This window comes from Anarhichas minor, unplaced genomic scaffold (assembly GCF_050575085.1).
Source record: "Anarhichas minor isolate MPS153535 unplaced genomic scaffold, ASM5057508v1 ptg000020l, whole genome shotgun sequence".
NCBI classification, from domain to species: Eukaryota; Metazoa; Chordata; class Actinopteri; order Perciformes; family Anarhichadidae; genus Anarhichas; species Anarhichas minor.
Window position 1 is genome coordinate 1940241 of NW_027466466.1, and position 25148 is coordinate 1965388.

Genomic DNA, 25148 nt, shown 5'->3' on the forward strand with positions numbered 1-25148 from the left:
AAATGGGCTTCCATACTTCATGGTGTTTGACGTTCTGTACATGAACACAGATACCAGAGTTAGATCATCTAGCGACTTGTAGCTCGGCTGCATTTTCCATCTCTGATGGTAATACCCTTTCATAGATGAAAAAGCCATCCTATAGTCATCCCTGTTGACAGATCTAGAGGACAAAAAGTAGTCTAAAAAAGAAAGAAAAATGATTAATTTAACCGAACTGAATAGTTTAAAAAAAATTAGTAATTTCGTTTTTTCATTTTGTTATGAAAAAAAAGAACTAAAAGATAGCCATGATGGAGATGAGCTTGACTTTTTTAGGGAATATTTAGCAAATGGCACTACTGAAATCAATGTGAGTTCTTCTATGAATGAAGATGCATCTCTGACATGATCATGTGGATCACTTTTAGATGTCTGCTGTTTTCCACCCATCACATTGCTGTAGGGTTTTATCCCAACTTTAACTTTCAATGTTACTTATTTAGTGACTAATATTCAATGTTATAGACAAATATTTAAGATTTGAAACCAGGTTAGCAGAGGTTTTAAAGACCATCCTGTTCTATTGCAACCTATACAAATAGAAAACCACTCAATTCTTCGGTAGTTGCACTGTTGCAATGCGCTGAATGACAAACACTGGACAACCTGTTACATGGAGAAAGTAGAAGAAAGCAGCAAAAAGCTGAACAAACAAGTAGTGATACTAGGCAATAATAATAGCTACATGTTAGTGCTCAGGGTTCATTGATAAAAAAAATGTATGCAAAGTACCATACACATACCACGCTCTTTAAATTTGAAGCAAATTCTTGCATCATTGTTTTTCAGAGGCTGAAAGTATCTACCATTTAGTTTTTAAATGTTCATACGCTTTGTTTGTCTGATATTATTATTTTGCTGTTATTAAAGATGGATAACATTCCATTTTTTTGTCATTTATAATTTTGATAACTACTTTTTGCTTCACTCTTTTTTGTTGCTTTTTTAAAATTAGATATTTTTTTCTCTTTTCAAAATAATGGTCGCTACCTCTAGGTTGTTACATAATTTCCTCCATTGTTGATTGAATCCTATCCTTCATCTTTTTATAGTAATTCCCTGTCGTGTTTGGAATATTTTCCTTGTGCTAAATAAAAAACTTAAACACAACACACATAGCCCACCACACTCACGCGACGTACCACCCCCGGTACAGTGGGCGGAAGTAGACGTATTCGATGCGCGTTTTGAACGCCTCATTAAACCCAAAGAAGAAGAGGACTGAACCCTAGTGCATTCTGGGACGTAAACTCAACCACAATGGCGGTTAAACAACAAGCACGTCATGCTCTTACACTAACGAGTTTACTTTTATCCCTTCTGCTCCAACCATGTCCGACTTTTTCCGAAGAACTGACGTGGGATCAGAACGGCTACGTTTTGTACTGCCCGTGCATGGGTAATTCATTCTTTGGAGCTGGTTTATGTAACATTGTGATGTACCAAAAGAGCAAAGCTAGCGGAAAAACTTATTATGTAATAACTTACATAAATTCAGAGTGGGATTTTTTATCGGCATAATTAGTTTTCGCGAAAATATGAACCCAGACCTACGTTGAACTGTGCTCGGAGTTCAGTAGAGAGGATCTTATGTTTAAAAAAATATGAACTTTAAAAACATTTGACCAGTAACGTCAGATGAGATGCAACAGTGAGTTAGCTTGTTAGCAGCTAACTGAGCGGAGGACTAACTAGGGGCTCAACTTAAGTGTGGTTATAACTACAGCTGTTGCTCATTAGTTATAGCGCGTGGTACGGAGGTAGCCGACGTTCCCTCCAGTTACTGTTACTATTTTCTTGTCATGAGGAAGCAGTATAACGTTACTGTCGAAACAGATCATAAAGTGCCCGCTGTTACTGTTCAGGTCGCTTTGGGAACCAGGCAGATCACTTCCTGGGATCTCTCGCCTTTGCGAAGATGTTGAACCGAACCCTCGCGGTCCCTCCCTGGATAGTGTACCGCCACCACACCCCCCCTTACGCCAATGTGAGTACAGTCACTGACAACCTGTTACCCACTGCGACTGCATAATGTGATTATGAGGTAGATTGATTGAGTTTTTCATTCATTCCAAAGGGCCATCTTCAGCGTTACAGCAGCCAAGTCATATAAATCATTTAAAAAAAAGGAGCTGGGCGTGAAGCAAATACTATGAGAAAAATATGAGACATGAATTGGAATAAAACAATTTTGGACTGACAAAGCAAGACATGCCCTGCGATAAACTGGCGACCTGTCCAGGGTGTACCCTGCCTTCGCCCAATGTCAGCTGGGATCGGCTCCAGCGACCCTGGATAGGATAAGCGGTTTGGATAATGGAATGGAAAGCAAGACATTTAAAGACATCACCTTGGACTTTTGAGAAACTGGGACGGACGATTTACCTGGAAAATAATCAGCAAATTAATCCAAAATGAAAATAATTGTTTGTTGCAGCTCTAGACTAAAGGAACACAATGTAGTTCATTTCAAGTCAGTCCCACATACACCTGCTGGAAATACACACTAGGTGAGAAAAGATGGACAGTATTAAACAGACCTCTGGTCTTATCATGAGAAATGTTGGCAACAACAACAGTTTTGAATATCACCAGCCCTCCCCTTTAAACCTGAGTGGGACCATGCTGTTCTACTCTATTATTTTCCTTTCCTGCTCTCTTCAGGTCCACGTTCCCTACAGTGAGTTCTTCCAGCTGGAGGCCTTGTCCGCCTACCACCGCGTGGTCAGTTTGGAGGACTTCATGGAGAAGCTAGCGCCCAAACACTGGCCCTCAAGACAGAGGAAAGCCTACTGCTTTGAGACCGCCGCACAGCGGAGTGTGGACAAGAAATCCTGCCCCATGAAGGTGAGAGCCCGGTGAAGCAGATTAACTCAGTAGATTGTAACTTGATTCTCAGATGGTCTGTGCATGCATCGTTTCTCTTTCCCGACAGATGTGAGATAGTGAGTGAAGGTGAAAGTAGAGAAGCATAAAATGCTTCATTTCAAAGCAAATGTCAACAAACAATGGTGATTGCGTGTGAAAGGGGTGAGGGTGAAATGCTGCCCTCTGGTGGCCCATAACCCGACCTTATAGCTGTGATGATGCAGTTACAGTCTCAATACTCTGATACGGACGGGTGGTTCTGATTCCCTTTCAGGACGGGAACCCATTTGGTCCGTTCTGGGACTACGTCGGCGTGGACTTTGACGCGTCTGTCTTGTTCGCTGGTATTTCCTTTAGTGCCCACCACCAACATCAGTGGATGAAGACGTGAGTGCCCCACTGTACTGTAGACACATTTAAGAAGATCAAAGATGACGTAAAGAATACTGTCTGTTTCTCCAAACACCACCTACTGTAGGTAATACTCTGACTGTGGAAAAGTACCTCATACACCCACGCTATAAAACATCCAACCCATCCCTTCAGCAGACAGATTGTCCTCACGTCTCCCCTGTTCCATCAGGTTCCCTCCCTCGGAGCACCCTGTCCTGGCGATGCCTGGTGCTCCCGCTCAGTTCCCAGTGACGGAGGAGCACGTGGGCCTGCAGCGCTACGTGGTTTGGTCGGACCAGATGGTGGAGGAGGGAGAAAAGCACATCGGCACCCTGCTGACCCGGCCGTACGTCGGCATTCACTTGAGGATTGGCGTCGACTGGGTGAGAAATGCTTCACGACTTGTTTGGGACACGCGAGGGGTCGTCTTCTCTCTCAGTGTGTCTCATATTCTCACACACAGACAATCACATATCTGTTCACACATAGAAGTCACATTAGATCCGCAGCAATTCATCAATTAGTTGTCAACTATTAAATGACTTTCCAACTATTTTGCTAATTGATTATTCGGTTTGAGTCATTTTTGAAAGAGAAGATTCTCTGATTCCGGCTTCTTAAATGTAAATATTTTCTGGTTTCTTGACTCAATATCTTTAAGTGTGTACTCGTTAGTTGCAGCCCTACATCGCATTTCTGTATTCCCCAGGAAATCAGCTGCGTCACTCAGTCCACGCCTGAATACCTGCACCTAAACAAACACCATCACAAGGATGTGTTTCTTAATGTCGACCAATCCAATGAAAGAATCTAACCCTACAAACGTGTTTGTCGGTCTCTCAATACTTGGTATGACTGTCTCCGCCCCGTCTGTATCTTTCTGCTCCGACCTCATTGGTTCACCTCACCGATGCATAGTTTAATTTGTGGGAAAGTCTTTTCCTCAAACAGCTGGTCGCCGTAGTTGTTAATCGAACGTCACTCAGTCAGCAGGAAATGGTGCATTTGTTGGGGACTATTTTCCGCGGCGGATGAATCCACATTTGGTGGGGGGGTCTCTCGCTCTCACTGTTCATGTTTGTGAAGAAATGCTTTTGCAGTTTGAATGATGAAAGCTGCTGCGCATTAGTGCGCTTTTAAAACACATCTTAGTGACAATTGGAAGTGACAAATAACTGTTATGATTTTAGAGACCCACCGAAGTTTAGCTATTGATGCTTTCAGGGGGTCTGATGTGTCGGAAACCTCCCATATTTCGCACACTGGTTGTATACACAGGCCTGGGGTGGGATGTAAACACCGACCAGAATAAAATAGGAACGCCTTGGTTAAATGGAGACTATCATGCGTACCATCATGGATGTGCTCACCAAGTCAGGGTCGGAGAAGGAGAGCGGAAAACTAAATAAAACGACAGAAAACAAAAGTCTTTATTCCTATTCGTCATCTCGTCGCATCTAAATAATGTTCTCGTCATTCCACATGCACAGCAAAATGCCTGCAAGATGCTGAAGAGCAGCGAAGTAGGGCCTCACTTCATGGCCTCTCCGCAGTGCGTCGGCTACAACCGCCAGACCGCCTTGCCCCTCACCACGACCATGTGCCTCCCTGACCTGGGGGAGATCAGCAGGGCCGTCAAGCTGTGGGCGAGGAGGACCTCGGCCCTCTCCGTCTACATCGCCACCGACTCCGAATCCTACAGCAGTGAAATTGAAAAGCTCCTGAAGGGCAAGGTGGGTTTGTAAAGCCTCTGTGATGCAGTCACGAGTGTGTCATGAGGGACCTTTGCTTTACATTCTGCCCCTGTTCGTTCCTGTCATGACCTTAAATGCAACCTGAACTGGCTAGCTACATTTTGACTGGCTTGCCTGCTGTAGCACAATTTGGAAAAATGGATTCTGTCACAATTGGGAAATTCTTGAGATACTTTACAGATGCATTTGAAGGGTTAACGTGTGTTAACCCATAAGAGCCGAAGCCAGAATCCCCTTCCTGTAAACGCAATGTCAGAAATTCATATTTTACTGCCAGGAAAGTGTTTCTCTCCTCACCGAGCATTTTTAAAGAATTGTCAAGAATTCAGAAATCAATGTTGTATTTCCCCCACTGGTTGTTCACCTGTTTATTTCATCCTGGCTTTTTAGGTGAAAGTGGTGATCCTTGAGCCAGACTCGGCCCAAATGGACCTGTACATCTTAGGCCGGGCCGACCACTTCATCGGCAACTGCGTCTCCTCCTTCTCCGCCTTCGTGAAGAGAGAGCGGGACGTCCGCGGCCTCCCGTCCTCCTTCTTTGGCATGGACAAGCCCGGGATATCCAATCCCAGAGAAGAACTCTGAGTACGAGGGTGACACCCTCTGGACGCTAACGCCGGAGGGCCGTCACGAGAGAATATTTATACGTGACGTGATGGTCCGTGAAGGCCCGTCCTATTTTAGAATATGGGTTTTAATCCATGAGGAAGGAGGAAGGGCTTATGAAATATGATGCTGTGACATGGACACTTTATTTTTGTCTGTTCCCTGCTTTAAAAATCCCGTCCTAATGTGTTTCCAAGACTTGACTTTCACCTGCTTGTGTTCACTATACTGAAGCCAGTTTCTTTCTTTCCGTCACGGATACAACACTTTTCCCAATCCCATCTCCATTAGCTGCCGCCACACTCTGCGGCTGCAACCGTGTTTTGCAATCCCGACATGTTGACCCCCGGTGAACCCTGGAAAAGAGCCAGCGACCATGTTCTCCCTCGCTCTTTTGCCCTCTTCTCTTTCTCTCCCCTACCTTTCCAACCCTCCTTGCTTTTTCCAGCTCACTCTTTCTTTTCCTCTCTGTCCTGCATTCCGAGGAGATCACAGTAAACTGATCCTCCTGCACATACTAATTATAGGGAGGAAAAAGGAGACCGTCTCTCCACCTCCCAATTTATCAGGACCAAAGAAACTGATGAAAATGTGTGGAGCCCTGTACTGAATGTTGAGGGGAGAGTATTGTTATTCTGTGAATGAATGTTTCAGGGATGTTTTTGGGGAGACAAAATTAGTTGATTTGCACAGGCTGACTTGTTTAAATGCAAGTGGGGATGTTTGGCAATCTAATTGTGTTCTTCTGTGTGAAAGCAGTGAATGCACTAACTTTGAATTTGAATGATTTCTATAATGTTTTTCACCAATAAAGTGATGCACACTCATTTTTAAATAACCAACCGCCTGTTTACCTCCCTGACTGAAGCTCAGCTGTGAGTACAGTTGAATCAGCTGATATGCTAAGCTATGTGGGAGAGGCTCGTCGGGGCTTGGTTGCCAGATATACAGGACCCCTTGCATGTGTATTCTTCATAGTGCATGTGTTTGGGCTCGCCACCTCGTTATTCACAGTTTAAGTTTTACGTATTATGCGACTGGAATAACCGCTTAACCGTAATACGTACGTACGCTCACTCAGAAGCGCACCTTTTATACGTGTTAATGTATTTTCACACGTACATTTTGGGAAGAGGGATACGGGGCTTGAATCTGGCAACTCAGTAACCGGAACCGTTGTGGGGATGAGCAGCGGCTAACGGCTGACTGGGAGTTTTGGATTAGCTAACGTTCGCCACCGGTAAATCTTTAACGACAATTATGTGTGCCAGGTGGACATATGTGTTTATATTGCATGGGTTTTCTGCGTCCAACGTCAATGTGATTTTTATTTTTCAATGGCGATATGTTTCATTGATTTATGAGCTCGCTGCTAGCGTTAGCCAGGTAATGCTACCAGACTTGTAGCTTCGGTTACCCAGTGTTTGTCGTTGCTAGGCCGGTCTTGTGGGCTCGTTATGGGCTGCATTCTGCAGAGGCTGACGTTGGTTAGCTGAGCCGCTACGTTGAAGACTCTTGAATGCTAACATGAATTGAGCAGATATAAAACCACGGTTTATCAACCTGACACCGCTGACATAGTACCCACAACAGTTGTCGCTTAATTTCCTGGAATTCCAACACTGTCAAAGTGAATAAGTTTATAGTTGCCTGTTATTAACAGGCTTCATTTAGCTAACTGTAGTTAGTTAAAGCTAGCTTAACAGCTATAGTAACGTTAGCTAGAACAACGTGTAACGGTAACGTCATTTTCGGCTCCTCACCGTTGGCAAGTAGCGTGTTGAAGAGGTTGTTCATTTGAACCTACTACATTTAACATAATTAGCACTCGGGCACGTCGTTTTGTGTTTTTTGACATCTGGAAAAATCCAATGTTAGTGTTTCCAAGTACAAGTTGTAAATACCAGGGAGTATGGAACTGAGGCACAGATGTCAGAGTCCGGCTAGCTAGCTATGTCATAGGCAAAGTCTGTCAATAGCGTTGTATTACATTGAGCTTAAATGAGACTTTACTTTATAAGTAAAACTGTGTGATGTATTAACCATCAAGGTGTTCAGTCACCATGACGATTGCTGTTGCAGGTTGGTACCAATCACTGAATGTGTCTTCTCCAACAGTTTCTGATGTGGGCCCTTGTGTTGGTGGACTGTTCCTGAAGCTGGACTTGGAGGACAGAGCATACAAGTGCCGGGCCGCGTGGGCTGGAAGCTGCTCTGCAACATGTCCAAGAGCAAGAGCTCCGAGACGGTCAAGGTGGTGGTCCGATGTCGCCCCATGAATGAAAAAGAGCGGGATGCCAAGTTTGGAAGGGTGGTAGCCGTCGATGTCAAATTGGGCCAAATTCTGGTCAGGAACCCCAAGGAGGCCTCGTCCAGTGACCACCCCAAAGTCTTCACCTTTGATTCGGTCTACGACTGGAACTCCAAACAAATAGATTTGTACGATGAAACCTTCAGGCCCCTGGTGGATTCAGTTCTACTTGGGTTCAACGGGACCATTTTTGCCTATGGGCAGACCGGTACAGGGAAAACGTACACTATGGAGGGGGTGAGAAATGATATAGAGAGGAGGGGGGTGATCCCTAACTCCTTTGAGCACATCTTCACTCACATTTCCCGCTCCCAGAATCAGCAGTACCTGGTGAGAGCTTCGTATCTAGAAATTTACCAAGAGGAGATCAAAGACTTGCTCTCCAAAGACCAGACGCGTCGTCTGGAGCTCAGGGAGAGGCCGGACACCGGTGTGTACGTTAAGGACCTTTCATCATTTGTCACCAAGAGCGTGCGGGAGATCGAACATGTCATGAACGTGGGCAACCAGAATCGCTCGGTGGGCGCCACGAACATGAATGAGCACAGCTCACGCTCTCACGCCATCTTTGTCATCACCGTGGAGTGTAGCGAGCTGGATGTCGACGGGGAGAACCACATCAGAGTTGGCAAACTGAACCTGGTCGATTTAGCCGGCAGTGAACGGCAGACCAAGACTGGTGCTCAGGGGGAGAGGCTTAAAGAAGCCACGAAGATCAATCTGTCCCTTTCGGCCCTGGGGAACGTCATATCGGCTCTGGTGGACGGCAGGAGCAGCCACATCCCCTACCGAGATTCCAAACTCACCCGCTTGCTGCAGGACTCTCTGGGGGGCAACGCCCGCACGGTCATGGTCGCCAACATCGGCCCGGCGTCCTACAACGTGGAGGAGACCTTGACAACGCTGCGCTATTCCAACAGGGCGAAAAACATCAAGAACAAACCCCGCATCAACGAGGACCCCAAGGACGCCCTGCTCAGGGAGTTTCAGGAGGAGATCGCCAGGCTGAAGGAGCAGCTGGAAAAGCGCTCGGGAAAGAAGAAAAAGAGGAGGCAGAGGAAGAGGGCCGGGGAAGGGAGTGATGGTGAGGATCTGGAGGACGGAGAGACGGAGGACGACGACGAAGAGGGGGACGACAAAGGGGACTGGCGGGAGCAGCAGGAGAAGCTGGAGAGGGAGAGAAAGGCCATCATGGAGGATCACAGTCTGGTGGCTGAGGAAAAAGTTCTGCTGCTGAAAGAGAAAGAGAAGAAAATGGAAGATCTGAAGAAGGAGAGGGACGCCGGAGAGATGCTCGCAGCCAAAGTGAAGGTAAGCAGATTTTTGTCACACACTGGGTGTGTTTCTGTACATCAAGTATGCATCGGATTGATTTTTGATTTGAAGAGAAGGTGTAGTGCAGGCTCAAATTTACTTTAATTGGAGTCAACAAACGCACACACAAGCAGTTGCAAATGCTTTTTCTCCCCAACGTGACTTCAAGTGGTTTCATCCTTCTTTCTTTCTTCTCAATCCAGGCGATGGAGAGTAAGCTCCTTGTAGGGGGGAAGAACATTGTGGATCACACCAACGAGCAACAGAAAATGCTGGAGATGAGGAGGCAGGAAATCGCTGAACAGGTATACCAAACGTGAAAAAAAGAGCTTTACTCTTGATTAGTCATTCAGGCAACAAATACCTGATCAATGATGACAGGATAGTTTTGAATAGGGGTGTGACTGTACAACCACTCAAAGCTTTAACACTACATGTCATCATTCACTCATTCATACACTGATTAAAGGGGCTACCATGCAAGGTGCCACCTGCCCATCAGGACTCGCACACTGCAAGGACAGCCTGCGGGATCAATTTGGGGTTAAGTGTCAACTTGGACTACCGGGGGATCGAACGTCCGATTCTCTGATTGAAGGACGACCCTGCTCTATCACTGAGCCACAGTCGCCTCACAGTAAAAGTCACGGTTCGGTTCACATCTTGGTTTAGGAGTCACGGACAAAATCCTCTTACTTGGGAGTGAGGTCACATTTCTCCCACCGGCAACTTTGGTAATCTATTTCTCTTGTGAGCGTTGATTCCACATTAAGTGCCTAAGTCTGTGAGTTTGAGACGAGACGGCAAATCACAAATGCGAATTAGTCTGACACTTCTCAGTTAATTTTCGACTTTGAAGGGGTTATCAAGAGGTTAACATGTTTCTTGATTGTTCATTCACATTTCGCAAAAATAAATCGTCCAGTTTGTTCAGAACTGGCACGACAGCAGCCTCAACAGAAGGTTCCTCATCAGCTGCAGCCATCTTGGTTGTCTTTGGAAATGTCTCAACGGCCCTCCTCTAGTCATCGTCTCAGACACGCCCCGTATTAGATATACAGTTGCGATTGGCCCGTCAGATCTCAGCTTGCTGGAAATCTGTCAAAAGGAGGGGGGGACCAGACGCCAGAGCAGCTACAACATGAGCTCTCAGATCCAGGCAGACATTTCTTAGATATAAAACATGGAATTCATGCTTTTCCCCTTCACGATGGGTCCTCTAGTTTCAGCGGTTCGGAGACGTGTCCTCATCTTGTCGTGAGCTTTCCCAGATGCTATAACAAATTTTAAACAGGTTTGATTTTTTTTTTTTTTCGAAGTCCAGAGCCACCTTTTTTACAATAGGACAGGCACTAATCATATTAATGCAGTGAGAGTTATTAAATCAGCTTCATGGGAAATGAGAAGGAAAAGGAGGGGCACAGTAAGACACATGAAAGACAAAATATACAGCGACTACAAACTACAGCCTGTGGTGGGAGAGAGAGGGAAGGGGTGTATGACCCAGCTGACTGTTGATACGGTGCAGGTTTGGGTTTTAGGACAACAGATGTGGATACATTGTAATCCGTCTCAGAACTGAAAAATCCAGACTTGTGTTAATTTTTCCACAGTAAAATCTAGCCAGCTCGGTTGTCCACCCACAGAGAACAGGGCCCAGGTCAACACAGTCTTATATCAGTTGTTAAAGTGGCTGCAAGCATATACCAAACTATCAGCCACTATACAAAGAGGCTGGTAGTTTAAAGTGAAAGTTGCCGAGAGTCAGTAGCAGACACAAGTTGTCATACTTTTACAGTCATTTAATAACATTTCAGCCACCGCAGTGATGGCCTCTATTACAGTCCCGGCATAGACCTCGGGCTCTTTGTTTCGTTAAGATGTGCGCCACAAAACTCAGTCTCTGTTGCCGCGTCGGCCTTCTTCGTCAGTTTGGTAAACGGAGATGGTGTTCTTGTAAGTGTTGTTGTCATCTCCTTTAACTTCTCTGTTCGTAGAGTGCCACCAGCCGCTGTGGTCTCTGGTGAAGTGGAGATCGAATGGGCCCGGCTATTTTCAAATCTGGTGTGCGCTTGCTCGGCTTCTAACATTGCTGATGTAACCAAACATGAAAGCAGCGTAATTCGTATAATTGACAGCTGATTGGCAAATAATCGTTTCGTGTCAAAAGGTGGAGCGATGTCTGTGAATTAGATTGGATAGAAATCTAATCAGCTTTACAAAGTGAATTTGTGTGATCAAATGTCCCTACATGTTCTTTGAACTTTTAGCGAGCCACTCGGCAAAGGTTAGCTACTCGTTGGAGCTCCCAGCTTTACACCGTCTCTTACCCAACTGACTCGCAACAACCTCACTTTCAATCTGCGACGTCTGCGTAGCCTCATCACACACACACACACACACAGCAACACGGTTTGACTTTACGAATGTGTGCGTTTCTTGTGCGTTTCCAGAAACGGCGAGAGCGGGAGATGCAGCAGCAGATGGACAGTCGTGATGAAGAGACTCTGGAGCTGAAGGAGACCTACAGCTCTCTGCAGCAGGAGGTCGACATCAAAACCAAGAAGCTGAAAAAGGTAGTAGATGCACCCATGGGTGGGGCCAGCTAATGGCTGTCTCTCTCTCTCTCTCATGTCCTCCATTCCCTCTGGCACAAGACACTGTTTGCTGCACACGTCCCCAGTCTTCGCCTCTAATCAATTCAAACCTTCTGAGTACATACAAATACACTGCTAGCATAAATGTGCATTTGATGATTTGTGAAGGCATCAATACAGCATGGGTCTATTTTATTTTGAAAAGCCTGATGTTCAGTACTTCAGTAAGTAGGTCAGGTACTATTTCATCAGGCAAGAAGACATTTGCTTTTCTTTGTCTATCTGGATAATCCATTACTCCTCATGATATCAGGCAGGTGTCTAAGCCAAATTGTAAGGTGGAATATTCTAAAAAGTCCTTTGTCGTGGTAAGTTAACCCTGGCTTCCTCTCCCTCTCCCTCGCCGTCTTCTAGCTGTTCGCCAAGCTGCAGGCCGTGAAGGCAGAAATCCACGACATCCAGGAGGCTCACATCAACGAGCGCCAGGAGCTGGAGCAGACCCAGAACGAGCTCACCAGGGACCTGAAACTCAAGTACGGAAGCCTGCATGAGACACTGCTCAGCATTCTGTCCATCATGAGGAGGGAGCACACACTGTAACAAGCTGCGTCTGATTTCATGCTGTCAGACGCAAAGGCATAGTCTGGATCTTTTTTTTAGGTGTGGTTGTATGAGGTTCTTATATGTAAATACTACAGCTGAGCGATAAATCCATTTTTATCAGTTAATTCAAGTTCAATTAAGATGTTTAAAACATACAGATCCCTTTATTGTTTGATTATAGCAGCTGTTCTACAAGGATCCAGACCATTTGTTTTTCCAACCGTCTAAAAAATCATTACAACAGCTCTGAAATCAGTAAACCATCAAACATTCTAAATATTATCCTTTTACTTTTAGTTCGTCATATTAGTGTTTTTTTCCATAGAAGAACACAATTCAAATAATAAGGAAATAAAAGATTGTTGTTTCACACTGTGATGGTTAATGTTAAACTGTCATTAATACACGGTTCACATGTGTGCTGAACCGTGAGGGGGGGATCCGTACGGATCACGAATCGACCTAGTTTCTATTTTAAGGAACAAATAAATCGATTTAAAATTGTTAATTGGATGTGATCAGAAATTGTATTTTGCTCCATAATAGTGAGTGTGTTACGTACGGGAGACGGCGGTTGGAATGCCCCCAGTTTAAGGAAACAGACGGGAGTAGCAGCAAAGAAGCAGTTGAAGTGTGCGCTCTATTTCTAAACATTTCTCCGCTTTACCTTGATGTCGGGCAGCCCGTTCAGATGAGGAGCTGAAGCTGTTATTGCTCCTCAAAGCCACCTGACTCCAACGTAATCTAGCTTCACAGAACACAGGAGCTGCTTGTCTACCGCTGACTCAGTTAGTTTGTGTCATTGTGTGACTTTTGTGAACTATTGTTGTCGTATGTATCATTTCTGTCATATGGATCGACTATGTTGTAGTTCAATTATGTTGTTCATTCTGCACACATGACATCTATTTCACTCTTTATTTCTTCCTTTTTTCTTGTTAAAATCTTTTACATTTTTTCCGTATCCGAGGATGGCGTATGTTGAACAGATTGTAAAAACCTCCGTGGCAAATGTGTGACCCAACCCCTTTAACACAGTCCTACAATAAAACACACACACTAATGGACCGAGGCAGCAATAAAACACACACACTAATGGACCGAGGCAGCAATAAAACAAACACACTAATGGACCGAGGCAGCCGTAGAGCAGCAACTCCTGTGTTCTGAGGTGAAATGACTGATTGTCAAAGAAGTCTGATGGCTTTGGAAAGGGTTCATTCCAACGTCGGAAAGAGCTTCTCTTTGGTAAAGTGAAGCGGCGACTATGTTGTGGATATAGCGTACACTTACACTGATATATTAGACTTCCTGCTGAAGTGTAATAAATAAGACAGCAGTCACAGGACTGAACTGGTGTGTTGGTCTGTGTGTGTAATGTGTACTGCTCCTGTCTAAATGCTTGTTTGTTTGTCTTTTAGGCATTTGATCATCGAGAACTTCATCCCCTTAGAGGAGAAGAACAAAATAGTCAACCGGGCTTACTTTGATGAGGAGGACGAATACTGGAAAACGAGGCCCATCACACGTATAGAGGAGTAAGTCACAGAATCATCCCAGCTTGCATCCGGCTAGAAGGGATCCAACGTCTTTTAAAAAGAGGATGTGCAGCTTTCATGATATTTCATGGTTTTAAATCAAGTATTTATAGGTAAAGTGTGGTATGATTTGTCGCAGTGATTGTCCTCTGCTTCACCGCTTAAAGACTGGAACATGTGGGCGTGGCCATCACAAGCTTTTGTAGAGATGCCCCAATCCGTTGTGTTTGGTCAGCATTAGCTGTGTAACGGATCACTGTCGATCTGTACGGATCCCCCTCACGGTTCAGCACACATGTGAACCGTGGATTAATTACAGTTTAACGTTGACCATCACAGTGTGAAATAAAGTTTTACTGATCGTTCAGTAAAATATGTGATCAGGACATCATTTATGCTTTTTTAGTCGCAGATCTCCGATAATGTTACATTGTTAACAACCAATCCATGTTTAAACTGACAGGAGAGCTAGTAACATTAGCAGCACCGCTAACGAACAAAGGCTCTGTTCAGTTACATTATGATGCGTTCAGGCTCTGTTCAGTTACATTATGATGCGTTCAGTTACATTATGATGCGTTCAGTTACATTATGATGCGTTCAGGCTCTGTTCAGTTACATTATGATGCGTTCGGGTTCTGTTCAGTTACATTTTGATGCGTTCAGTTACATTATGCGTTCAGTTACATTATGCGTTCAGTTACATTATGATGCATTCAGTTACATTATGATGCGTTCAGTTACATTATGATGCGTTCAGGTTCTGTTCAGTTACATTATGATGCGTTCAGGCTCTGTTCAGTTACATTATGATGATGCGTTCAGGCTCTGTTCAGTTACATTATGATGCGTTCAGGCTCTGTTCAGTTACATTATGATGCGTTTAGGTTCTGTTCAGTTACATTATGATGCGTTCAGGTTCTGTTCAGTTACATTATGATGCGTTCAGGCTCTGTTCAGTTACATTATGATGCGTGCAGGCTCTGTTCAGTTACATTATGATGCGTTCAGGTTCTGTTCAGTTACGTTATGATGCGTTCAGGTTCTGTTCAGTTACGTTATGATGCGTTCAGGTTCTGTTCAGTTACGTTATGATGCGTTCAGGTTCTGTTCAGTTACATTATGATGCGTTCAGGTTCTGTTCAGTTACATTATGATGCGTTCAGGTTCTGTTCAGTTACATTATGATGCGTTCAGGCTCTGTTCAGTTACATTATGATGATGCGTTCAGGCTCTGTTCAGTTACATTATGATGCGTTCAGGCTCTGTTCAGTTACATTATGATGCGTTCAGGTTCTGTTCAGTTACATTATGATGCGTTCAGGCTCTGTTCAGTTACATTATGATGCGTTTAGGTTCTGTTCAGTTACATTATGATGCGTTCAGGTTCTGTTCAGTTACATTATGATGCGTTCAGGCTCTGTTCAGTTACATTATGATGCGTGCAGGCTCTGTTCAGTTACATTATGATGCGTTCAGGTTCTGTTCAGTTACGTTATGATGCGTTCAGGTTCTGTTCAGTTACGTTATGATGCGTTCAGGTTCTGTTCAGTTACGTTATGATGCGTTCAGGTTCTGTTCAGTTACGTTATGATGCGTTCAGTTCCATTATGATGCGTTCAGTTACATTATGATGCATTCAGTTACATTATGATGCGTTCAGGCTCTGTTCAGTTACATTATGATGCGTTCGGGTTCTGTTCAGTTACATTTTGATGCGTTCAGTTACATTATGCGTTCAGTTACATTATGATGCGTTCAGTTACATTATGATGCGTTCAGTTACATTATGATGCGTTCAGGCTCTGTTCAGTTACATTATGATGCATTCAGGCTCTGTTCAGTTACATTATGATGCGTTTAGGTTCTGTTCAGTTACATTATGATGCGTTCAGGTTCTGAACAGTTACATTATGATGCGTTCAGGTTCTGTTCAGTTACATTATGATGCGTTCAGGTTCTGTTCAGTTACGTTATGATGCGTTCAGGCTCTGTTCAGTTACGTTATGATGCGTTCAGGCTCTGTTCAGTTACGTTATGATGCTTTCAGGCTCTGTTCAGTTACGTTATGATGCTTTCAGGCTCTGTTCAGTTACGTTATGATGCGTTCAGGCTCTGTTCAGTTACGTTATGATGCGTTCAGGCTCTGTTCAGTTACGTTATGATGCGTTCAGGCTCTGTTCAGTTACGTTATGATGCGTTCAGGCTCTGTTACGTTATGATGCGTTCAGGCTCAGTTACGTTATGATGCGTTCAGGTTCAATTACGTAATGATGCATTCAGGTTCTGTTCAGTTACGTTATGATGCGTTCAGGTTCTGTTCAGTTACGTTATGATGCGTTCAGGTTCTGTTCAGTGAAAATGAGTATTGAACAAAGGTAAATTATAACGTTATCATGATGCATTCAATGTGATCTCGTAAAATGTAGAGTTGGTGAGAAACTTGAATATATCCAGTAGTTTGAAGGAGATGTTTTCACAACAACATAAATAGATATTAGAGATGAATTATGAGCTGTTTACACTAGCTCTAATAATACATCATTAAAACTACTGACTAGATTTGTTTAATCCATAAAAATACAATCTTTTATTTCCAATCATTTGAATTGTGTGTTTTTATGAAGAAAAAAAAATGAATATAACTGAGAGGATAACATTTAGAATGTTTGATGGTTTATAGACTTCAGAGAGTTTAAAATGATTTTATCCTATAGTCTGGATCCTTGTGGACCAGCTGCTATAACCAAACAACAAAGGATCTGTATCTGTTAATATGGACCATCAATGATCATCAGTTAGTGTCAGTAGCAGAACAACGGGATCAAGTTATATTTGCTCCCTTCTTTCTTTTGTGATCTTTGATCCGATGTGTGACTTTCTTATGATCCCTTGCACCGCTAGTCGTCATTGACACTGAAGCTGACCCGAATGCTTCGAAAGCTTCCACTGTTGCCGTGGTAATCATTGTCCAAATCAGTATTCCAATCCATCGTGCTATTTTTTGTCTTTTTGCCGCTTTGTGCCGCTGTCCTGCTCATCCTGTCGGGTTTCCCTTTGCACTAGTGAACGGCTCGCTGTACATTACCCCTTACTTTATGAGTTATTATCAGACGGATAGCGCTCTGTGTGTGTGTGTGTATAATGTCCATACGTTGCCTTGACAACAAAGTATGTTGTTTAGCCCCTCTCTTTTTGGCTGCTCACCATCACAGCCCAGTTCAATCGCTATACTTCCCCGTGTGTCTTCATAATCTTTGTCTGGTTTGTCAAAAGAGGACCTTATTTAGTGAAATCAATATCCATATTGCTGTGTGATGGTATGAATCTGAGGAAATCTATTGATCATGTCAACAAAAGTCATTATGTGGTTTGTGGGCTTGTTTTTTATCCGCACAACAGCAAGCTTTTGGATTCGGTGTGGATAGGTTTATAGAGACATATGGGTTCCAATTCTTCATTTGAAATACTCAGTACAATGCTTTTTCCTCTATAATACAGAACGGTTATGATACATTAAGATTTAATCTTCCTGTATACACTGTGCTGTATACACCATCTCATTCTCTGTGTCCGCTCCAGTGACCATCAGATGATGAGCCGGCCTTTGTCTGCGGTCGGCTACAGGAGGCCTCTCAGTCACCATGCTCACACGGCCATGATGATGAGGCCTGACATGAGATACAAAGTAAGCTGCACGTCCTGCTCACGCTTTACTTTGATACATGTATTCACACATCAAGAGACTCAATACAAAACAAAGCTCTGGACATTTCACCAATAATCATTATAAAATGCACAGGAATCCAGAATGCATGTAGGTGTCATGTTAAACATTTCCACAATTGTTCCAATAATAACATGCAGTCATTTACTTTGATAAAATATATGCATTTTTATCAGGCGGCAACCTCCTTTCTCTGAGAAGTGAAGCCAATACGAAAGTGAAACCTGCATTCTCTCTCCTGACCACCAGGGGGCGACTCCTCTGGTTGTATAGAAGTCTATGAGAAAATGACTCTACTTCTCTCTTGATTTATTACCTCAGTAAACATTGTAAACATGAGTTTATGGTCTCAATCTCTAGTTTCAAGTCTTCTTCAATACAGCATGATGTTCATTTAGTACATTATGGTCCATTTAGAGTCAACCAGACCATAAAGCAGGGGATGCTTTAGGGCGGGGTTACCTTTTGATTGACAGGTCGCTACCACGGTGTTGTCCGGTCTGGGAGTTGTCCATGTTTTCCTCGTTTCCACGGTAACCCTTTCACAGTGTGTTTTCACTTCATTGTTTAAGTTAATTGTAACTTTTTGGGCACCCAAAAAAATATCCTGTTCTACTTAGCTCCACCCTCTTCACTTCTGGTTGCAAAAAAGCAAGATGGTGACGGACAAAATGTCAAACTCCAGGCGTCAAGATTTTTGACATACTTGTCGTCAGCCTTTTGACAATATGAGTTCATCTTTACCGCTAACACATACAAAGGTACCAGCATTGTCTGTCTCTGTTCCTCTCAGGCTGAAAACATCATGGTGCTGGACATGGACCTGCCCACTCGGACCACTAAAGAGTATCAGGAGCCGGTTATCGCCCCTAAGGTGGCGGCGGCTCTGGAGAGCGCTCTTAGGGACGAGGATGAGATCCAGGTGGATGCCTCTGGCCTTCACAGCAGCTTGGGAGCAACTCTGCCCACCGGCGCCAGCCTCAAGAAACCAAAGTCCGGGTAAGCTGTCACTGTCAGCTTTCAAGACCACAGATGAAGTCAGGAGGCATATACTGCGATTAGGCTGGCGCTCAAATTGACCTTTTGCTAAGTCCCGCCCCTCGCACACAGACTGGCCAATCATAGCGTAGCCTCAGCCAGCTGCGATCACGTTCCTTCAACTATCCATCTCTGCTCCATAGACTCTTTTCAGGATGGTTCAGTGGATTTGGACCTAGCCATGGTTAAACGTGAAGCTAGCATTAGCAGAGTGAGTTAGCACATCATTATCTAGCATTAGCAGTTCTATGCTAGGCTAGCTACAGTGCTTAAAGACCTACCGGGGTTTACAGGAACAGTGTTGTTACTGAATATCATTGTCTCCTGTCTGGATCTCCAGGTTCACTTTTACACTGAGATCTGTAACTTTATCACTGCTGAATCAGTTTGACATCCTGGAAATATCTTTCAAACGCAGATAACTTAGACAATATTTCTTCATGGAGTGCAGTTAGTGACAGTGTGGACTCCGTGGGAGCTCTGACATTTTGACGGAGTTGCAGTGGGGGGGCGGGGCTTAGCGAAGGGTTCGGAGCAGAGAAGATGTAAATAAAACCTCTAAATGTTTAGCCTCATAATCTTCCCACAATCCCTCTAACCCTCTTGTCGTTGCTTTCTTTAACTCAGTCGACCAAGAACAGGCAAGAAGTCGAGCACCCCGGCCTCTCCATTCAGCCCCTCAAGTCCAGGATCGCCGCTTTACCCACAATGCCGGGGCCTCGTGCCCAAGTGACGGCTTCTACAGCTGCTACCACCAACCCAACCTCTCTTTTGCACCTTTCCACTTTGGGACTCAACATTAAAAGAGAAGTCTCGTTTAGTCTGAGTCGTTTGTCACGATGACAGAATATTGGATTCTGCAAACAGAGAACACTTTAAGACTAATGCTGCTTTGTAGGTTTTAACTGTAACCGCGCCACTATTGACTGTTGAGGGTGAGACAGCAGCCACGCATGCAGCCTCCCATCACTCTACACTGCTGTTACCTCACCCTACGTGTGTGTGTGTGCTGCTGTTTAAAGGTTTGGAGTCATCTATTACGCTGATGTTTTTAACAGAAACAAATGGAGAATAATTCAGAACAAACGTATTATTCACATTTAAAATGGATTTGGCCTCAAAAGAAGAAGAGTTCAATGATTACGGTTTGTGTCCCCACAGTGTTACATTCCATTTTTCCCACCAAATAGAGTTTTGTTTTCCAGTCCAGAAAAGCAGAAGAGGACCTTTAACTATTGCTGGTAGCTGTGTTTCTCTGCAGTCTGCTCAGTGGTCAGGTTGAAGCGCTTTAAACCAAGTCAGTCCACAGTAAGTTCAGCTGATCTTCTGTGATTCATGACCTTCCATTTCTACTGGGACGTTTTAACAAATAGCTTTACTTGAGCAGCTCGCCTGGTACCATTCCAGCTTGTTATTTAGGCGTTATTGTGCACTCGACACTGAAACAGAACTTGTTCCTTTTTTAATTCGGCACAAATCTTTACACCAAACCTCCCGTTTCTTTCAACAGTGACTTGTGCTGTCTTCTATTCAACTGTTGCTCAGGGGGAACTTCTTTGCAAACCCTTCATACAAAATATCCATTTATAAAGAGAATGTCTTACAACCTAAAAGCATGAGAGAATGCAGAAATATAGAGTAGTCCTCTCAGCATCAAGCTTTTGTGGCAGGCGATCCCAAACTTCTGAACAGCGGTGTGTGTGTATGTGTATGTATGTGTATACATATATATATATATATAATATAGTCACAATGTTCTTAATGTATAGAAAACAATGGACTGCAGTATCCTCAATGCACTTCTTCTTCCTATCTTCCCAGATCTGTGTTGGGAGTTGTAGTCCTCTTACTGTAAGTGTGGTGGGGTTGACGTGCAGACACGTGGACTGAGCAGCTCCGTGTGTGTGTGCACGCGTGTGTGTCTTCACGTCCGGTTTATGTCAACCTGCGCTGTTATTTCTATTGTTGGTGTTCTGATAATGTTTAGAACGGAGCTTTAAGCTTTGGGAAATCAGCTTTGTTTTGTAGAGAGTTGGCAATCGCAAAATATGAAGCTGGAAGCAAGCAACTCCTGAAAAGCATGTGGTTGCCCCATCGCTCACTGGATGATACAGACGAGACCCACCGCACAGCTGACTGCTCGCCCCTGCTTCCTGTCTACGGCAGTCACGCATTTCCTGAAATGTAGAACTCCTCCTTTTTACTCTGCATGATTGTAAATGCACAGGCCAGAAAGAGAGGCGCGCTGCAGACGTGACCCCCCCCCCCCCCCTCGTCATGAGTTGCTGTAATCAGAAGATGCTGTTCTTCCTGAGGTGGAGGAACGATGGGAGATGGAGAGCTCAACGCAGTCACACACCCACTATTGACACTTTCTAGGAGGCGGGACACTTTCCCTGGAGGATCAACGCCTACCCCCCCACCCCGGGGGTCACTTCAGAGTTCCTGTCCTGGAATGTGCCTCGGATTCATCAGGGTTCCAAGGTGCCTTAACCTGTGTCCCTTAATCTCTGCTCCTTTATTCGACCTTTTTATAAGAATCTTCATTCCAGCATCAGGGGTGTTCTCATGGCCCCGTGGGGTGCACTCGTTGAACAGAGAGGCCGAGCGTTTGGACACGGCATTCAACCAACTCCAGGCTTTCTGGGTAAGGACCGCAGGACGTTGAGGCATGAAGTACCCCCCCCCCCTCTCTGTTTGTTTTGGTCTTGCGTGGTCCTCAAAAAGAACCTCGGTCTAAACACTCAAGCCCCCGGGTGGTGCCGAGCTCATCTCAGCGCTGTGGCCAAGCCACAGAAGTCGAGTTGAGAACACTACGGACTTCTTCATCCTGATGAATGATGATGCGGGTGTAAACCTCCGTGGCTCAGCCTGCCTCTCTGCTGCTCTCTCGTCCACCAGCGTCTGTTCACTGCTCGCTGCTACCGAGGAGGCTTCTACAGCCCACTGTGACATTTCAAACAGGCCCGGGTCAATCCTCTGACACGTGGGATTGAGTCTGTTAGAATACTTTACGCTGGAGAGTCTCTTGCTGGTTGACCCGTGTCTGTCTGCGTCCCTTAGATACCTAACAATGATTATAGACTTGTTGAAAGGCAATCCGTGGTCACTTCTACAGATATATCAACAGAAAGTATATACTAAAATGGGTTTCAATATTGAAAACAAATCTAACTTATAACCTTTCATTTTTATATACAGATGTAGATATCATTTTCTATTTGTTTTTTTTCTTTAAAATAGATTTATGGTTTTATTTTTTGAGCTTTGTAATTTAACGTTTGTTTTGTCTCCTTTTGTATTCAGGAGAGAGGAGACGTGTTCACGCCTCAGTCTAACATTTACACGTTCACTGTACACTATAGGTCGTTAGAATAAGGCCTAACTGTCGTCACTCACACCCTGTATGCCTGCCGCATGGTCTTTAGCTAGCTTGAGCGACACCTTTAGGTCGTGTGAGCGCTCATTCATAGGATATTTGGTACGGAAAATGCGAATTTGAATACCTGTGCGTTTGTATCCCACAGCAACATCACTGGATCCAAACTCCATATCTAAGACTTGTTGTCACCAACCTTTATGTTTTTAATAGCCAAATGAGGATTATGCTGATGCACTCGAGTGTGTCTGTGGCCGGCCATGTCTTTTAACTTGTTTAGTTTCTTTCAATGATTAAAGACAATTCAATGACAACTAGTCGGCGTGTGTCTGTCTCTTTGGAGTGTTTCACCCTTCAACATGTAGCACAGTGCTTCCTCTCTGTTCCATCAGTATGTTTATGAAGAATGTACTTCCACGTAGGGCTGTCACGATGTTTTCACAACACGTGGCCAAAATTATTCACGATGATGAAATTGCGGTATTTATAGAAATAATGATAATAGTAATAATGCTATCGGTCAAATTCAGATTTCACTCTATTTATGGTGCGTTTTGGTAAATGAATTGCACTCAAAACACACGTGTAGGGAGAGATTCTGTAACCATAACTGTAGATATAAAATGATTAAAGAGGCACCAGATTATTTACATAAATATATTTGTATTAATGAAATATGAATAATTCATTTTTAAACATGGTTATCGTCAATATCGCAACACCCGTCTTCCGTTTAATGTGAGCCAGTGATTGAAATTTAAAACCAGAAGTCATCTCTACACAGGACTCACCTCTTGATGTTTGGGATGTTGATTTGAAGCTGCAGAGCATCCAGACCACAATGTGTTAGAGACATAACTTCACACTTTATAGCTCACTTTACCAGCAGCTGTTAGTCATTAAAGGGTTGAGTTCAAGTTCATGGAGGTCCATAGTCACCTCCAGGTTTCACTCTTCTTCTCCCCTGCTATAGTTGGTTCTGCTACACCTTCAAGTGGTGGATGAGTGATGGAGGACAGCTTCTCCAATCAGGAGTCGTGTCCGACTGATACGTATGTCATTAATACAAGAGAGACCCACGAGCATTTATTCATTCCTTTAGAACGGGAGACTTATTAGAACGTAACAATAAGCGAAGGTATCTGCTGGCAAAGTGAATTAAAAAAATATAGAACATCTCAAAGATTTCCAATATGGATGTATCGGTTTTGTGCTCATTCTTCTGAACATAGATGAGACGATCTGATGACTGCAGAGCATCATGGACTTCACTGATCAACTTACACAGTAATGGAGCACGATGTACTACTCTATGATGTACTACTCTGATACTTTATGACATACTACTCTATGATACTTTGTGACATACTAATCTATGATACTTTGTGACATACTACTCTATACTTTTTTATATATACACATATATAAAAAAGTATATACAGTATATGTGTATTGTGTATATATAATCTGATAAAAAGATCAAACTAAAACTTACAGATCCAGAGGTTCATGTTCTCTGAATCACTCACCAACAAGTAAGGATTCTATATTAGCGTTTGAAAAACCTTTATTAGCATTCATAGAATCTGAACAAAATGCTAACAAAGACAGAATACTGAAACAAAGTTAATGTTGCAACAGAAACAGGATTGAGATGAATATGCTCTATGATAGAGATGAATATGCTCTATGATAGAGATGAATATGCTCTATGATAGAGATGAATATGCTCTATGATGGAGATGAATATGCTCTATGATAGAGATGAATATGCTCTATGATGGAGATGAATATGCTCTATGATAGAGATGAATATGCTCTATGATGGAGATGAATATGCTCTATGATAGAGATGAATATGCTCTATGATAGAGATGAATATGCTCTATGATGGAGATGAATATGCTCTATGATAGAGATGAATATGCTCTATGATGGAGATGAATATGCTCTATGATAGAGATGAATATGCTCTATGATAGAGATGAATATGCTCTATGATGGAGATGAATATGCTCTATGATGGAGATGAATATGCTCTATGATGGAGATGAATATGCTCTATGATAGAGATGAATATGCTCTATGATGGAGATGAATATGCTCTATGATGGAGATGAATATGCTCTATGATGGAGATGAATATGCTCTATGATAGAGATGAATATGCTCTATGATGGAGATGAATATGCTCTATGATAGAGATGAATATGCTCTATGATGGAGATGAATATGCTCTATGATAGAGATGAATATGCTCTATGATGGAGATGAATATGCTCTATGATAGAGATGAATATGCTCTATGATGGAGATGAATATGCTCTATGATGGAGATGAATATGCTCTATGATAGAGATGAATATGCTCTATGATAGAGATGAATATGCTCTATGATGGAGATGAATATGCTCTATGATAGAGATGAATATGCTCTATGATGGAGATGAATATGCTCTATGATGGAGATGAATATGCTCTATGATGGAGATGAATATGCTCTATGATAGAGATGAATATGCTCTATGATAGAGATGAATATGCTCTATGATGGAGATGAATATGCTCTATGATAGAGATGAATATGCTCTATGATGGAGATGAATATGCTCTATGATAGAGATGAATATGCTCTATGATGGAGATGAATATGCTCTATGATAGAGATGAATATGCTCTATGATGGAGATGAATATGCTCTATGATAGAGATGAATATGCTCTATGATAGAGATGAATATGCTCTATGATAGAGATGAATATGCTCTATGATGGAGATGAATATGCTCTATGATAGAGATGAATATGCTCTATGATGGAGATGAATATGCTCTATGATAGAGATGAATATGCTCTATGATGGAGATGAATATGCTCTATGATAGAGATGAATATGCTCTATGATAGAGATGAATATGCTCTATGATAGAGATGAATATGCTCTATGATGGAGATGAATATGCTCTATGATAGAGATGA

General features: G+C 43.3%; 2 protein-coding genes across 4 annotated transcripts; both read left to right on the plus strand.

Annotated features, from left to right (window-relative positions):
* Positions 1 to 1268: 1268 nt before the first annotated feature.
* pofut1 (protein O-fucosyltransferase 1) lies at positions 1269 to 6505 on the plus strand. The gene is made up of 7 exons (XM_076095505.1): positions 1269 to 1441; positions 1908 to 2029; positions 2707 to 2889; positions 3185 to 3297; positions 3494 to 3686; positions 4794 to 5036; positions 5448 to 6505. The coding sequence occupies exons 1-7, from the start codon at positions 1303 to 1305 to the stop codon at positions 5640 to 5642; spliced, it is 1188 nt and encodes a 395-aa protein (XP_075951620.1). The 5' UTR covers positions 1269 to 1302; the 3' UTR covers positions 5643 to 6505.
* A 239-nt stretch (positions 6506 to 6744) lies between these two features.
* Positions 6745 to 22484, plus strand: kif3b (kinesin family member 3B). 3 transcript variants are annotated; one of them, XM_076095502.1, is made up of 10 exons: positions 6745 to 6903; positions 7782 to 9285; positions 9492 to 9593; positions 11742 to 11864; positions 12300 to 12418; positions 13910 to 14026; positions 17609 to 17714; positions 18230 to 18286; positions 18547 to 18752; positions 19419 to 22484. In XM_076095502.1, the coding sequence occupies exons 2-10, from the start codon at positions 7885 to 7887 to the stop codon at positions 19522 to 19524; spliced, it is 2337 nt and encodes a 778-aa protein (XP_075951617.1). In that variant the 5' UTR covers positions 6745 to 6903; positions 7782 to 7884; the 3' UTR covers positions 19525 to 22484. The 3 variants fall into 3 exon arrangements, with proteins under 3 accessions (XP_075951617.1, XP_075951618.1, XP_075951619.1); XM_076095503.1 differs by lacking the exon at positions 18230 to 18286; XM_076095504.1 differs by lacking the exons at positions 18547 to 18752; positions 19419 to 22484 and having other exon boundaries at positions 17930 to 18372.
* Positions 22485 to 25148: the final 2664 nt, after the last annotated feature.

Excerpts from the sequence above, each read along its gene's own strand:
- pofut1 (XM_076095505.1), top strand. The coding sequence starts at position 1,303 with ATGGCGGTTAAACAACAAGCACGTCATGCTCTTACACTAACGAGTTTA. Across the intron at positions 1,442-1,907 it reads TTTGTACTGCCCGTGCATGG|GTCGCTTTGGGAACCAGGCA; the intron begins GTAATTCATTCT and ends GTTACTGTTCAG. Across the intron at positions 5,037-5,447 it reads AAAAGCTCCTGAAGGGCAAG|GTGAAAGTGGTGATCCTTGA; the intron begins GTGGGTTTGTAA and ends CTGGCTTTTTAG.
- kif3b (XM_076095502.1), top strand. The coding sequence starts at position 7,885 with ATGTCCAAGAGCAAGAGCTCCGAGACGGTCAAGGTGGTGGTCCGATGT. Across the intron at positions 12,419-13,909 it reads ACCAGGGACCTGAAACTCAA|GCATTTGATCATCGAGAACT; the intron begins GTACGGAAGCCT and ends TTTGTCTTTTAG. Across the intron at positions 18,753-19,418 it reads CTCAAGAAACCAAAGTCCGG|TCGACCAAGAACAGGCAAGA; the intron begins GTAAGCTGTCAC and ends TCTTTAACTCAG.